Source organism: Bombus affinis, chromosome 3, assembly GCF_024516045.1.
Source record: "Bombus affinis isolate iyBomAffi1 chromosome 3, iyBomAffi1.2, whole genome shotgun sequence".
In the NCBI taxonomy this organism is placed as follows: domain Eukaryota; kingdom Metazoa; phylum Arthropoda; class Insecta; order Hymenoptera; family Apidae; genus Bombus; species Bombus affinis.
In genome coordinates, this window is record NC_066346.1 from 16,485,468 (window position 1) to 16,502,097 (window position 16,630).

General features: G+C 40.4%; 3 protein-coding genes across 19 annotated transcripts in view; 2 read left to right on the forward strand and 1 right to left on the reverse strand.

Moving 5' to 3' along the window:
- LOC126914696 (uncharacterized) overlaps nt 1-16,630 on the forward strand; it is a 733,243-nt gene that overhangs the window by 519,608 nt on the left and 197,005 nt on the right. The gene's annotated exons all lie outside the window — the stretch shown is intronic.
- LOC126914788 (uncharacterized) overlaps nt 1-16,630 on the reverse strand; it is a 415,880-nt gene that overhangs the window by 91,052 nt on the left and 308,198 nt on the right. For 2 of the 8 annotated variants that reach the window (XR_007709802.1, XR_007709801.1), the window contains exon 5: nt 1,177-1,436. The exons of 1 other annotated variant lie outside the window; for it this stretch is intronic. Coding sequence is in view for 1 of the 7 variants with exons in the window: in XM_050719207.1 (XP_050575164.1) it covers nt 1,177-1,416 (240 nt within the window). In the remaining 6 variants the exon portion in view is untranslated. Of the gene's footprint in view, nt 1-896; nt 1,736-13,277; nt 13,465-16,630 lie in introns of those variants that run through there. 5 more of the 8 variants (XR_007709799.1, XR_007709804.1, XR_007709800.1 and 2 more) reach the window with 5 other exon arrangements.
- Nucleotides 1-16,630, forward strand: part of LOC126914740 (uncharacterized) — a 100,078-nt gene that overhangs the window by 36,469 nt on the left and 46,979 nt on the right. The gene's annotated exons all lie outside the window — the stretch shown is intronic.

Sequence of the window (16,630 nt, forward strand, 5' to 3'; positions counted from 1 at the left end):
TTGGACTTATTTTTCTTCTCCGCTATTTCAATTTTATTTTTTACATACGCTACCGTTTGATTTTCTGCTTTCAATGCATCTACTATATCCGCTATGTAGGTGTATTCTTCGGGTAACGTATTCAGCATGTAATTTAGTTTTTCCCTCTCACTCACTTGTGCACCCGCACATTTTAATTCGTTTATTAATTTTTCGAAATCACTAAAAAACGATGCTGAATCAGTGTAGTTCTCAAGTCTTATCTTTTCCAATCTCCTTCTGCATACGATCTGTAGTGCCGTCGACTCTTTCAAGTACATTTCATCAAACTTTTTTACTATCTCATACGCCGTTTTTTCTTCTCTAATATATTCCAATTGTCTATTTCTGACGGCACTATAAATTATATTTACATATAATATAATATATTAAATTTATATAAATTATATTTATATATTTATATATTTATATATTATAAATTATATTTATTGCCTTCAAATCCTTTTTGTTCCAGTCTTCATTGTCTGTTTCTGTCTTCACCCTAGTTGTGACAATCTCGCATTCTTTATATCTGAGAAACATCGTTATTCTTTGCTTCCACATACCGTAATCCTCACCATCGAAAATAGGTATCATGATTTCCGATCTCTCCATTTTAAATGATTCCTTATCTCTTACTCAAGCGTTCCTACGTGCTCCAAGTGTATTTTTCCTCTTTGTAAACTTTGAACGTTTCTTTCCTTACTGAGAACTCACTCGAACTAACTCGCAATATTGAAAAACAGGCACTAAAATAACTTGCAAAATTATGAACCACGCCCTGCTACCATGAAAAGATATAGAATGGATTCCGAAATACAAATAATTCCCTTTATTTAGCACACAACTGTTATACATATATTTTATACTCTTAAGACCTCAAAAACCTACTCGCACGCACGCTTGTTGTCAACCGACTCTTCCAGATACTTCTAACGACTGGCTCTTGTCTTTTGTCTCAACCAAGACCCGGACGTCCTCTGACGCTTACACACACATTCACATACAGTGTAAATGTATCATATTCCCAACATATGCAAACGTTGGACAACGTTATGTTTTGTTAAGCTAACAGGATACACTAAAAGTACATTATCAAGAAAGGGGATGTGGCCCGTAAGCAAGTATGTTCTTCTCGATATGACCATCAGACAGTACCTGTGATGCGGTTATCCCGGAAGTACATTGCGGAGTCGGTAGAGAGCGTTTCCTGACCTCTCGCCAGGGAGACAATAGATGAGGATTTAAGGGTGTCGAATCGGGATCCATGTAACGCGGAGGCGACTCGTTCCTTCGCCCTTCCTCTTCCTCTTCGCCCGATGTGCTTTCCTCTATGACGATTTGAGGCTCGCCATAGTTTGCCACATTCACATTCGGGCTGCACAATTGTCTTCTCATCCTGATTTAGAAAACTCTCACTTGAACATAAATAAAACGTTTCTTCGTTGAAACCGTATCATAGTGGAGAACGATCGAACAGTACAAAAGAATGAATAAAAATAAGTCACATTTTTATTAATTTTCTTTTGTATCTAAAAACAAATCTGATAGATTCAAAGATACAAGATCTTTGAAAATATCGTATGGAATTTAATACTAATTTAGTGTGCAATTAAAAAATTACTATACTATTTCATTTCTCCTATATACATGTTGGAGATAAAAGGACATCGGGGCCTTTCTTTTGGAATTTTTGGGAAGACCCCCAATACTTTAGTCTAGACTTTTTATTACAGCTGCACTTAAATAATAAAACTCAGAAGTAGTTATGATTTAATCCGACTATGTTTACCCGAGATGTATGACAGTAGGCTTGGGCTCGAAGTGACACAACTGGTCGCTAAACGTAGCCACGGTCATGGCATGGACGTTTTTACCTAACAAAGCTATGGAGTAATTGTATAGATCTCCTTAAAAATATAGTTGACCCGAGGGGTACAGAGACGAGTATATAAGTGTAGTTCCATTTGGACTGAGGGAGTTCTACTTATACTGTAGACAAGTAAGTTGAGTTCTACTTATATCGTAGACAAGTAAGTTGAGTTAGACTTGAATTGTGGACAAGTAAGCTCAGTACGACTTAGACTTTGGAAGAAGACGTATTTGTTATCCCTTTGACCGTGGATTCGTTATTGAACCTAAGATCATTGTCATTGGCATCTCGAGTATCTAATTGCCACGGTTACTTGTCAAACTCTGTACCATATCGGTACTGTAATCATGTCGGTACCAGTAAATACTATCCATATCGTATAACAACAATGGTTAATCCAAATGAAGATTCGTTACACGCCCCTAATCCCAATGAGAACTCGAGATATATGTATTTTTCTTTTCTTTTTGCTTAAAAGATTTCCTGTTTATTGTCACATTAGAATGTCAGATTCTTTTGGCACACGAAGGCTTCGTAAATATCAGAAGGAATATAGCGTGGAAAAATGTTGTTTTATTTTTAAAGTTCTACGCTTCGCTACTTTTTTCCTAGTACGTTCGCTTTAGCAATAACACTGACTTTTTCGCCCGTTAAAAACGGATTACGCAGACGCGCTCACGCAGCACGTGCCCAGAACGAATGTTGCGAGTCGATATTTTCTTTTGCGAATCGCTCTCGTTATTTCGTTGGAAATGTTACCGTGCGGATATCAGACAGCCATTGGAAGTTATTAGACGTTAAAATTTGGCGACAGCTTCGCGTATTCCACCAGTTTCTCGATATTCCCCTTCGAACCTACAAATTGCTTCCGTATCTCGCCAACAGCTAGTCCTCGTATCTTACGCAGACGTCGATTAGAAGTAGAATTTTCGATAAAATTTAAATTTCCCTTTTCAGTTCGTACTTCGATTTATGGACTCGTACATACGTTTCTCTCTTATATATTACGTGCATTTGCATATATATCAGTTTCTCTATCCCATGCATCGTAGTTTTTGGATGAAACCAACAGCTTGTACACACGTGCAAGATTTTATTTTTCGTGATAAATCGAACAAGAATATATTCTTTCGTGCTTCTTAATTGAGTGACATTACACCAGGTGAATAATGTACTCGAATAAACGATTTTTCTTAATACTTATAAATTACGCGACGCGTTAACATTCAATTAATTCATAAAGGAAAGCATGATAATTATATGAATCAACTTTAAGAAAATAAGTGTAATGTTTAATATTAAATAACGAATAATAGAAAAGATGGAATAAATAAATTAACAATAAAATGATAAACAATACGCGTTTGCTTATTTACAAAAATCAAAATATAAGCAGCTTAAGTAACTCAATATTTTATGGAACGTTCTTCAAAATCAATAACTACATTGTGTTCTTTCCATTCGAAAAAATTCTGTAACGTAATTTCCGCACTAAAGGACCTTCTATCGTAGCATTTTCGTCAGAGAATTTCAAATAATCTAGTTCTGCTTCGAAATCTTTTTATTACCTTTTTTTATTACGCCTTTGAATCCATCGAAAGATTTACATTAAAATTTTTACTTTGCCACTACTTTCTTTATGTCGCTGCATATCAATTATTTATTGAAGCTACTTCGTTCTAACGTGGCAATCATTCGTCAGTTCAGCACAGGCTAGCGCACATTTTACGAGACGGATTTTCCATGCGTCGAAGTCGCAAATGTCGTTACACGTGTACCGGGGTGTATCGACAAATATCAAAGTCATACGAGTATGGTCAGGAAGGCGAACGCAGGAAGGGCGGCATTGGACAAGCCAAAGAGGCCGGAGGGACCGAAAGGATACGTAACAGACCAGAAGCCATCCTCGTCAAAGTAGAGCAAGACAAGGAGTGGATCCAGGCCTACAAAGACTTGATGGGGGCAAGGGAGACCCTAAAAGAGAGCTGTGGAATTAGGAGGACCAGAACAGGTGACATTCTGATCGAGCTGAAAGCAGGTAGCAACGCCAAAAAGACCGCGGCGGATATGAACACGGCGCTAAGAGGCACGGTGAGAGCGCTACCAATGCGCGACAAGACCTCCGTAGAGATCAGGGATATAGACCCGCTCGTAGGCAAGGAAGAACTAGCCAGTGTGATAGGAATGCAACTGGGCATAAGCGAAATCACTGAGGTCGAAGTAAAGACCCTAAAAATGGCGCAGTGGGGCACCCAATCGGCAATAGTGACGATGCCGAAAGCCTATCTGGCCAAAGAGTGGGCGAGCCGGAAGATCAGAACCGGCTTGACGATAGCCTCGATAAAGGCACTACCCAATGTAGTAAAGTGCTACAGATGTCACATGTTCGGTCATATCGCGAACAAATGCACGGCGATAAGCCCTGGAAAGGAGATTTGCAGGAAGTGCGGAGCCAAAGACCACACGATAGCTGCCTGCGTCAACGCACCCTGCTGCTGCATCTGCAGCAAGGAGAAAGGAGTGAAATTTGACCACGTAACAGGATCCCTGGCTTGTCCAGAATATAGAAGGCGGTTGACAGCGAATAAATGAGGATACTGCAGATAAACCTCAACAGATGCAAGCTGGCGCAGGACATGATGCACCAATGCGCGATCGAACTTAGGCCGGATATAATAATAATTTCCGAGCCGAACAGGCAGCTACCGCACTGGTTTAATGACACCAAAGGAGACACCTCGATATGGGTCACACTCCTCAATGGCAAACTGCCTGATGAAACAACAGAGGTCAAGAGCGACGGGATAGTGGGCGTCCGCGTCGGCGACGTCTTCTGCTTCAGCGGATACTGTTCGCCCAACATAAATAAGCTAGCATACTCCAAATACATAGACACGCTGTCGACTATGACGAAGAGCGTTGCTAGAAGACACGACAAGGTCGTCGTGGCCGGAGACTTCAACGCAAAGTCAACCTGTTGGGGAGGATCGACCACAGACAAGAGAGGGAGAGTCTTAATGGAGGCACTAAGCGGCCACCGAGTGTTTCCATTGAGGCTCAAGGAAAAGTACACCTTCTTCATGAACGGGAAGACGAGCTTCCCCGACATAATAAGCGTATCCAACAAGGTCAGCGAGATACACGCCGGATGCGCTGTCTTGGACAAATACTCGGCCTCGGACCATCTGTACGTGCTCCACAGGTTTAAGGCTAGGAAGACCCGGACCGTATCGAAGTTCTACAGGTACGTGACCAAGGACATGTCGCCGGTGGAGTTCCTGAGCAGATTCGACGACATACTGAAGAAGGAGGACCTCAACGCGACTATCGGAGCGGATGGGGTCGAGCCCTTGCAAAAGAGCATCGAAGATACGTGCGAAGGGATGCTAAGGAAGTCGAACTGTGCGGCGAGCCGCAAGTACGCGAACTACTGGTGGAACCCGATGATCGCGGAACTGAGAGCGCTGGCGCACAAAGCGTTCAGGAAGGTGACGAGAGAAAGGAAGAAGAATGCCGGCAACACCGAGCCCCTCGTCAACGCCTACAAGGAGATCCGAAGGCAGTTAAAAAAGGAGATCGTCCGCAGCAAAAAAACAGCTTGGGCAGAATACTGCAAGATACTGGAGAGTGTCCCTTGGGGCAAACCCTATCGCACGGTCATGAAGAAATGTAAAAGCAAGGGACCAACCAACGACATGCCGATCGACATGGTGAAGGCAGTCCTACAGAGGCTATTCACCTTGGGACACGGACCCCCCCATTATGAGGGCCGCGAAGAGGCAGAGACCGAAGAAGAAGGAGATATTAGCCTCAGCGTCGCCATCGGCGAAGGCGATGTCGTCGATGCCGCCGGAAGAATGAACACCAAGAAGGCTGCAGGAGTCGATGGCGTGCCCGGCGAGATCGCGAAGCTGGTAGCGAGTCGCAGGAGCGAGCTCGTGACAAGGGCGTTCAACGGCATCACCGAATCAGGAAGGATCCCAGACTGCTGGAAGACGGCCAGAGTAATACTGCTAAGGAAACCGGGAAAGGATCCCAGTCTCCCTAACGCGTACCGGCCGATAAGCATACTCCCAACAATGAGCAATATCTGGGAAAAATGCTTTAAGAAGATCATCGAGAGATGCATCGGAATGGACCTGTTCCATCGGAGGTAATATGGCTTCAGTAAGAAGAGGAGTACGGTAGATGCCATCACGCAGGTGATGAAGTTTGCCAACATCTGCAAATAGAAGATGGTAATATGCGTGATGATCACCCTGGATATTAGCAATGCCTTCAATTCGCTCAGCTGGAAGAGCATATACGAGGAATTTGACAAGAGGAAGCTGCCATGGAAGGTCAAAAGGCTAATCGGCAGTTACCTATCCGGAAGGAGGATCATCGTGAGCAACCAGCACGGCACGGTGGAGCACGAGGTGGCGGCGGGAGTTCCGCAGGGATCCATCCTCGGACCATTCCTGTGGAACTTGGTATACGACCGGTTGCTCGAGAGACTCGACAACATGCCAATGTTCAGAGCAACCTCCTTCGCGGATGAGCTGGCCATCACATGTTCCGTCGGGAGGAACGAAGAGGCCACCGCCGAGGTGAACACGATGCTAAGGATCGCCAACGATTGGTGCATGAGTGTCGGGCTCACCTTGGCGAGAGAAAAGACGGAGGTCAAGCTCATCACAAGCTTGCGAGTGCCGAGAGTGGTGAAACTCAGGTTTGGCTCCTCGGACATCGAAACGGTCGATCGCATCAGGTATCTCGGAGTCGTCATCGACTCCAGTCGGAGGTTCGGTGCGCATATCGAGATGGTGTGTAATAGAGCCGACAAGTTAATAGGAGCCCTTAGGGGAATTCTACCCAATATCAACGGGCCGCCCAGCTTGGCTCGTAGGCTCTACTACAATGTGTGGGAGTCCATCGTAACTTACGGAGCACCGGTGTGGGCTAGAGCAGCGAATACCGATAAGAACAGGAAAAAGCTGAAACGAGCACAATGAACGGCCCTGTGCATAACAACGACGGCATACCGTACCATCTCCCACACGGCACTTTGCGTGTTGACCGGGAATCTTCCGATTTACATAAAGATAAAGATGCTCGGAGAGACCTACGAGAGGAACAAGATCCATGGGTCCAGGATTGGCACGGATGACGGCTGCAAGCTGAAGGACGAACTGGAGGCGATTCGCAAGAAGGCCCAAGAGGACTGGCAGAAGGAGTGGAACAACTACAAAAAGGAAAATATCACAAAGAAGCCAATACCGAGTGCGCTGCTATTTACCAAAAAAAAGATGGACACCACACCATGCAGCTGCTAACCGGGCATGGGAGCTTCGGTGTCTATAGGAAAAGGATTGGCAGGGACAGCGACAGCAACTGTCTCGACTGTGGAGACCCGAACGACGGTGCAGAGCACGCCCTCTTCGCGTGCCCGAAGTGGACGGACAGAAGGATCGAGCCGGAGAACTCTCTGGGCGGGAAGATAGACGTGGGCAATCTGATCGCCACGGTGACCGCCAAGGACGAGAGCTGGAATAAATTCAGGCAATTCTGCAAGACCGTCATGTGTCACAGGAGGGTGACAGCGAGGGCCTGGGAAGAGGCAAGGAGGAGAACGAGCGAAACAACAACTACGCGGAGCAATGAGGGCAAGAACATGAAACAACGAAAAACCGCAGAAGGAGACCAGCCCAGTATTCTGAACTGGCTGAGAGGACGACATGAGCAGTAACTGCCCCAAGAAGTAGATACAACGGGGCACGAAAGGACAACCCTGATGACTGCCGACAGGTTTTACCGGGGTTGTCTGCCCTCTAAGCGGAGGAAGAAGGAGGAGGGGTTTTTAGTGGGTATGGCAACGACATCCGACCGACTCCCACATAACCCAGTGATGCGGGTCACTGGGCATGCGTAATAGCATTTTCCCCTCCCCACGCAAAAAAAAAAAAAAAGTCATACGAGTAGCATTGAATCGGTGGAAATATCGAATTTCGAAAGTTTGATTCGAGTCCAAGATACGAGATTCCAAAGAGAAAGTTCGCCCTCAGGTCGACGATATCGATTTAATATTACATGCGATTTATTTTCGTTCGCTGAATCAGTGAACTTCTACATTTCACGCGGTTCATCGGGTCGAATGATTTTTCTGCATACAAAGGGCTGGAAATTTGAAACATACTGTAGCCTAAACCGGTCGCCGGATTAAACTCGACGAAGCTTCGAATCGAGAAAAACGTGCAATCGTAATCTGGCTTTTACGAAAATGGACACAACGACGTTACCGGACAAATAACGAAATTCTTGTCCATTATTGAAATTCTATTGAAATTCTATTAAATTGCCAACTACGTTCTTATTGAAATTTTCATTTATTTCTTTTTAAACGCACGATCGAATTTATCGCACGCGTACTCTTCTGATTATATTCTATCGTTGATATTATTACGACGAACATTGTACATAAAAATTTAGAAAGTTACTATGCACAATATTTGATTTTTCCTCAATTTTACTTTAACGAATTTCGAGTTTTAGTTTACGTTACTTAGAAAGTTCGAATTTTCTCCGTTTATGGCAATACGAAACTATTAGGTCGTCCGAAAAGGTTCTTTCGTTCTATAAGGAAATAATGGATGCACATTTTCCGTTTTATATTATTTTATCGAATTACCTATGATCCGTTTTGTTTTATCAAACTAAAGATCACAATGTTCGACAGATTAGGTTTTATGTTTGTATAAAGATGCGTCGTTGAAAAAGACGTCTCTTTGAAAGAAAGACACTTTCCGGACAACCCAACATACAGGGTTCAAACGAAGCCTCAAACGAAGCCTCAAACGAAAAATTTTTATTCTATATTTTCGACTTCTTTTTCGCGTAGAATCACCTCCTTTCCGTTTGTACCACCAGTTACCAACCAACCTGTATAATATTACTGGAAACATTGTACTCGGACACAAGGTTTAATACGATGCTTTAAATAATAGAAGTTTCAGATGGAACGATAATATTGGTTTGGCAACTAAGTGATTGCGGACTTTGTCAGTGCCACCTAATGATAAAATCCGCAACCACTTAGTTGCCAACCCAATATAAAATATTAGGAGGAAAAAGTCCGAAATAGTAAAAGTTCGTGGTCGACTAAGTGCAGACCAGCATTTTCATGGCGATAAATTAAGTTGAAGCACAATATCATTAATTCTCGATGCTGCAGCGCTCGCCAAGTTTTATACCCCAATTTCGTCCTCGTTTCGACAAATGAAAATACTCCTGATGCTTGAAGAAAATTTCGAACTTTTAACGTTCGAAGAAAGAAACTTGCATATAAAGTAACGGTTCTCTCATATTTTCCTCAAACTCGAGAAAGTTTGTTAACGAATTGAAGATACGACCGAGTGGAAACTGTGGACAGAATGAAAAATATCTAAACACCCAGAATAACAATCAATTAAGAAATTACGAAGAAAAAGTCACACAAATATAAGTCGTGTAATAAATAAATTTCGTAAAACAGCGATAAACATTGCTTTGTTTGCTGTTAGTTTGTTATCAACTAAACTGTACATGTAAATGATACTATATCGCGTTAATTTGAATCCAAATTTTCAAAGTTTGAAGAGAAATCATAAGAAATTTTTACGTGCAACATATTTTTCAGTTTTTACTTTTCCACCTTTTTATTTCTTTTTGCAATGCTTTGTTACGTTACGCGAGATTATAAAAGTTGAGAATCGCGCGGAATAAAACGAACAATAGTACATTTTACTTTCTCGTATAATCTCTATGAGAAGAACAAAATTGTAGCGTATATCGAAAAACAAATTTTCGTTCTGCGTAAAATCTCGAGAAATTCTTCCTTTCTTCGTCCGTGTCAGATGATAGACGAATGACGCATCAGATGACTCGTGCGATTCCTTAGCATAGAAGAGTGAATTGAAATATTCACGAAGCGCGATGTACTGTTAACCAGTTAACCGTGGAATTTAGTTTTAGAAATCAACGTGAATAAAATGCAAATAAAAATAAACGACGACGAGTATACACGTCGAACACAAAGAAAATGTGTTACGTGTTCCTGTTATAAGTTTTACGACGACGTTAAACCAAAATGACGATGGCTTACATTTTTCTTCGAAAAAATGAATTATTTCCCACATAAAATGTTAAAATTGTAACAAAATAACAAAATTCGTAAACAAGAAAAATGTGAAAAGATAGAAGAAATTCAGTGGATCCTCCCAGTGTGGTATTTCTCGAAACAGAATATCGCACAAAGTGGCACTTGGCAAATCTAACACCAGCAACGTGAAGTGGATTCGATCAATGATATAACTGGTATAAAATTGGGGAAATGTTTTTTGATAGGAAGCGTAGGTTTTACGGTTGAACTCGTAGATGGTGGAGCAACTTTCGAAGCTCGTGTTCGTGGAATTGCATATTCGATAATTTATTCAACACACATTCGACCAAAAAACTGAATCGCATTATATTTTCTGTATTATATTTCGATCGTTATCGGGGAATACCGGACACACGCAGTAAAACATCCACTCAATTTGCAAGCAGACAAAATTGCGTAAACAATTCGGGCATAGCCGATATATCGGTGAAAATAATCAACTGAGTTTATAAAAAGGAATACGTTGTACAGGGAATAACCGATATAACAAAGGAACAAATCAAATTTTTCAGTTTTACTGACAAAGCGAACGTACCACTAAATAACATTCTTAGCGCTTCTTACTAAAATTTGGAATTTTTATGGTAAATGGTAATGTTTTATATTATACGACAGATGAAACACACCGAGATTAACATTTTTCTCGACCTGTTTAATTCATGAAACGCGGTTAACTGTTTACGCTATCGACGATAGCTTTTCGAAAGATGTATAAATAAAACGAGGAGATAGAGCGAAATGAAATAACAACGAGTCGTTCGATTTCTCGTTATGTCGTGTTGTTAAGAAGCAACAGAAATGAAATTTCAATTTTCCATTAGAATCGACGGAAGGATCAAACGACGATACGGTAAGAGAAATCGCATGATTCCACTCAAGTGGCACCGTTTTGTCAACGCAGGCTAACGCGTGACCTTTCGTCGTTTCGATCAACATGGTTCAACATGGGTCATACCGCCTGTGCTGTCAGATATTCAGCCAAATGGTGTTTGCATTTGTCGTAGATAAAACGCTTGGAAAACTCGTCGCGCGCTAGTGCGCTTCTCCGTTTTCGCATGAAATCTCCGACTTTTTTCTACTTTCCTAGTTTCCTATTTTTTCTTTTTATCCGTTCTATACGATTCGCCTCTGAAAGGTTATTCTTGCTGTACCGCTACTATTAGGTTGTCCGAAAAGTTTCTCTCGTTTTATGAGGAAATAATAGACGCACGTTCCTTCTTTTATATTATTTTGTCGAATTACGTACGATCCGTTTTGTTCTGTTGAGATAAACACCGCGATATTTCACAAACTTACTTTCACGTTTGTACGAAGGTGCACTGTTGTAAAAAATTCTTTTTGCGAAAGAAAGACACTTTTCGGGCAACTTAATACGTTGTGTTCGTTTTATAAAGAAATAATAGACGCGCGATGTCCTTTCTTTTATATTAGTTTATCGAATTATGCACGAACATAATAATAGAGATATAAGGAAATGGATCGCACCTAATTCGATAAAATGATATAAAACAGAAATTGTTGCTCATCTATTATCATTTTATGAAACGAAAGAAACTTCTCGGACAACCTAGTACATCGAACGACTACCGTTGAATAAATTCTCTAAAAACGAAAATGTTTTTAATCGAATTAAACGATCGAGATGGCTGTAATACTTTTGTAGGATTTTACGAATACTTACCGAGCGTTGAAAGTTCGATGTGCTCAAATACTTATAAGCGATTTTTCTTTCTCGAGACGATTCTCTTTCGTTCGCGAACAACCTAAAAATGGAAAAAATATCGTTAACGGGTGTGTTCGTGGTAATCGTAACAACGTCGTTAACCGATTTATCGATGAATCGTTACGTGTGCTTTACGTTCTTTGCGAGATTCCACGACAAATATCGTTACGCGCGATTTAATCGAGTAAACGACGTTTAAAACGGTCTAAAGTTATTCCCGATATCGCAACTATAAATAGGGAAATGATATAAAGAACAGTGTTTTAACCTTTTGAGTGCTGTGGGCGCATATAGGTGTCTGGCGAAAGCTATCGGTGTGGACTAAGGACATATATATGCGTTTTCTGTAAGTGCTCGGCATGGACTAAGGACGCATGTATGGGTTTTTCAATTTTTCCGAACACCTATGCAGAAGTAATACTATTACGTTTGTGTGAAATAAATATAAATGCATTCCTTACGGCAGTAAACAAATGCCAATAGTACCTCGTTATTGTTGAAGTGGTCACCACTTGTAAGAAAACTCTACATCTGGTTTTTTTAGTTTTCCCAAGCACTGAATTTTTCACACACAACTAAATTATTAACTCGTGTTATATTTATAAGGTTCAATAATGCGATAATTCAGGGATCGATTCTGAAGTCTGAAAATCGAGTTTTTTTATTATAAAATGATTTGATAAAATATAAAAATGAACAACAATTAATATGCGTCTATAACAATCAATAACGATGATTATCTAAACGGGAAATTATAAGTCTTTGGTGCAATGTTTACCTGAACGTCCTGAGCTACCGATCTTTCTTCTTCAGTCTTTAAATCTTAAATCTTCAGTCTTCACAATCTCAAACAACTATTCTATAACCTTGTCTGTCTCTCTAATGTAACTCTCTGTCCATCCGTCTGGGGAACACGTGCTTCTTCAACTGCTCGTACGTGCAATAAAGGAAGATTGGAAGATCTTGTATCTTTGAATCTATCAGATTTGTTTTTAGATACAAAAGAAAATTAATAAAAATGTGACTTATTTTTATTCATTCTTTTGTACTGTTCGATCGTTCTCCACTATGATACGGTTTCAACGAAGAAACGTTTTATTTATGTTCAAGTGAGAGTTTTCTAAATCAAGATGAGAAGACAATTGTGCAGCCCGAATGTGAATGTGGCAAACTATGGCGAGCCTCAAATCGTCATAGAGGAATGCACATCGGGCGAAGAGGAAGAGGAAGGGCGAAGGAACGAGTCGCCTCCGCGTTGCATGGATCCCGATTCGACACCCTTAAATCCTCATCTATCGTCTCCCTGGCGAGAGGTCAGGAAACGCTCTCTACCGACTCCGCAATGTACTTCCGGGATAACCGCATCACAGGTACTGTCTGATGGTCATATCGAGAAGAACATACTTGCTAACGGGCCACATCCCCTTTCTTGATAATGGACTTTTAGTGTATCCTGTTAGCTTAACAAAACATAACGTTGTCCAACGTTTGCATAATATATTTAAATATATTCCTATTAGGTCATTTGTTGTCTGTATATTTTATACTCTCTATCTTCTCCCCTTTCGCGTTCTCGGTCATGACGACACGTAGGTTAACTCTCAGCGGCATGACGTGGCGAAAATCGATTTATAAGGTTCAATAATGGGATAATTCAGGGATCGATTCTGAAGTCTGAAAATCGAGTTTTTTTTATTATGAAATGATTTGATAAAATAAAAAAATGAACAGAAATTAATATGCGTCTATAACAATCAATAACGATGATTATCTAAACGGGAAATTATAAGTCTTTGGTGCAATGTTTACCTGAACGTCCTGAGCTACCGATCTTTCTTCTTCAGTCTTTAAATCTTAAATCTTCAGTCTTTACAATCTTAAACAACTATTCTATAACCTTGTCTGTCTCTCTAATGTAACTCTATGTCCGTCCGTCTGGGGAACACGTACTTCTTCAACTGCTCGTCCGTATCGATCTCTCCGTTAAACACAGCTTGTCGTGCTACCCGTAAAACAAAAAGAATCCCTATCCTACATGAACTCTAGGGATTTCACATATTTACTAAATTTAGTTTTCTAGTTTATTACGCAAATTCTAGTTAACTGTAAATTTCAATGTTTATAATAAATAATTAAAAATAACTAAAATATAACGCTCTTGAATCATTTAATCTCTTTCATTTTAATCATTTAAACTGCTATAACTTATTACGATTTGCGCATTGAATAGTTAATCAACAGAGTTCAGTCTAACGAAAAAGTATTCCGTCCACACCGATCGTCAGCGCTAGACACGCGCCGTCCGTACGGACGACATAGGCCGTGAGTATTCAGCACTCAAAGGGTTTATCGTCTGTGATAAAGCTTTTAGTTTCGAAAGCTCTGTTAAACTCGTTATGGTAAAATTAATAGACACTATAATCTTAACGAATTATCTTTTGTATTCGTAAGAGGCCCGACGATTTCTTTATTATGGGAAAATAATTTCAGCGATATTTTTCGCTTTTAACGCGTTTGCAGCGCGTACGCGTATATCCTTGCCTGTTGCGCGTTATACGTTTTAACGTATGTGCATAATTTTCTATCTACCAAATACGCGCAGCTTTTAACGAAGCAGAGCGAAACGTTTGTAAAATTGAAATGTTAGAACGATGTTTCCGATAAAATTCTTTGTTCCCGGCAGGTTGAACTGCGAGACCGATGCGTTTAAAAGTGCAATTTTCGAGGAATTAAACGCACGAAATTCTGAATATTAGTTCCTTCGTTATGCCTTTGTCATATTCGTTTCTATCTTTATCATTATTCGACAGGTTATTCGCAACTCGTGCAACGAAATAGGAGGATATCCATACGTTGATCCAAATTTCTTCTTTCAATCATATAATTGGCTTTCTTTTGCATAAAACGATATTATCGAAACGTTATCATAGATATAATCTGGTTCCGGAAAAAATCGAAGAACGTCGTGTGAAAATCGATTTTAATTTAAATTGTCTTAAATATCCTTTAACGAATACATCGTATTCTTTCGTTCTATTACGTTTAAATTAACAGTTATCGTCCTTTATGTCGGCCATTTCCTTCGTTTACGTTCTTTTTCACTTTCTGCCGTAATAGATCAGCCACGGATAGTCCATTTCGACGAATAGTTTCTCTCGATCGACGTGGAAACCGTCGAAAAGAAAGATTCAGGATATTGTAGCCGTTCGCCGATAAGGAGCGCCATTTACGCCGAAGGAGATCCGTTTTCTTAGAACGTTCATAGAGCTCTGGGTCTTTTCGTTCTATGGGATTAATATAAATCTAGAAATTGTACAGCCCAACTTTAAGTCTATCGCAGCTTCGTTCGAACGACGCTACATCGTCCTGTACAAATTTCGATTCCTCCGATGAAACGTGTATTCACAGCAAAGTACATTTTTCTGTAATCTTATTATGGCTTGCGAAAGTGTTCGAATAATCATGATCGTTCCGAGGTGACGCGTATCACACGAACAATAGAAAACTCGGAAAATACCGAAAGGTCGGATGATACCGGCGTTCGTACGGTAAAATCGTAAAATTGATTTCGATAACTTAACATCGTACGTGCGTTTCAGTTTAGTTGACTATTTGATCGATTAAAAGTTCAATTAATCTATTTACTTTGTTCGCGCGGTGCCGGCGTTAAAATTTCGAAAAAAAAACGCGCAGTTAGGAGAAAGCTGGAAACACATCGTATAATACGAGACTCGGATAGCCGAAACTTCACTGAGCTGGCGGAAATTTTGCGTAGGATCGCGTATTATGCCAAACAGTTTGAAATCCCGTTAACGCTGTAACGAGACACGACTATCGTGATTATGTTCGTTACATCAGTTGCGACTCTTCAATTTTTGTACTTTCGAGTCTGTCCCTATTTTAACTATAATAAAACATATTTGTAACGTTGGGAGAAGAGGTTTAATCAAGAAAATTGAAACGAAAATGTGCGATCTTTTTTCATTTTCTTCAAAACGAAGGTATCCTCTAACGTTGTAAGAACGTAATTGGGTCGACCCATACATAACTCGAGCTGAAATGATCGAAAGGGCGTAGCAGGCTTTTTTTTTATTTATTACAAGCGTACAGTTTTGTCAGGTTCAGCCAAATATTAGGTTGCCCCAAAAGTGTCTTTCCTCTACGAATATGTCTTTTACGACAATGCATCTTTATACAAACACGACAGCTAATCTGTCAAATGTCGTGGTCTTTACCTTAATAGAACAAAATGGAACGTACGTAGTTCGATAAAATAAAGGAAACAAGAAACGTCGTGCGTCTATTATTTTCTTATAAAACGAAAGACTCTTTTGTTGTACAACCTGATATTTGAACTGTCGATAATTTTCGAGAAAGGTCCTGTAACTTCCATATACATTTTCCGATCCATTTCAAATTTTTCCAATACAATACTCGCGTCTCGTTACAGCACCAGCGAAATTTCCAAATATCTCGCATGACACGCATCGCACATTCGTGAAAACATTCCGTGATAAACGTTGGAACGCTTTCTCAAGCCATTGGGTATATCGCACCGAATAATTTCGAAATTTCACTGGCGCTGTAACGAGACAAAACTATGGTGATTATTATTATTATACGTGCAAAATGTGGAACAGATTTGAAAATGTATCACACAAGTATCGGAAAAAAGATCATCGAATTATTGGGAAAACCAATTTTGTTCGCTACGTCGATAAGCCACGGTAAATAGCGAGATCGTTTTTGAGACTAATAGTGCGTTTAAAACTATTCTTCATACCGTGTGCTAATTTTTCACTAATACTAAATAAACTACGTTCGCAAGTAAATGTCCAGA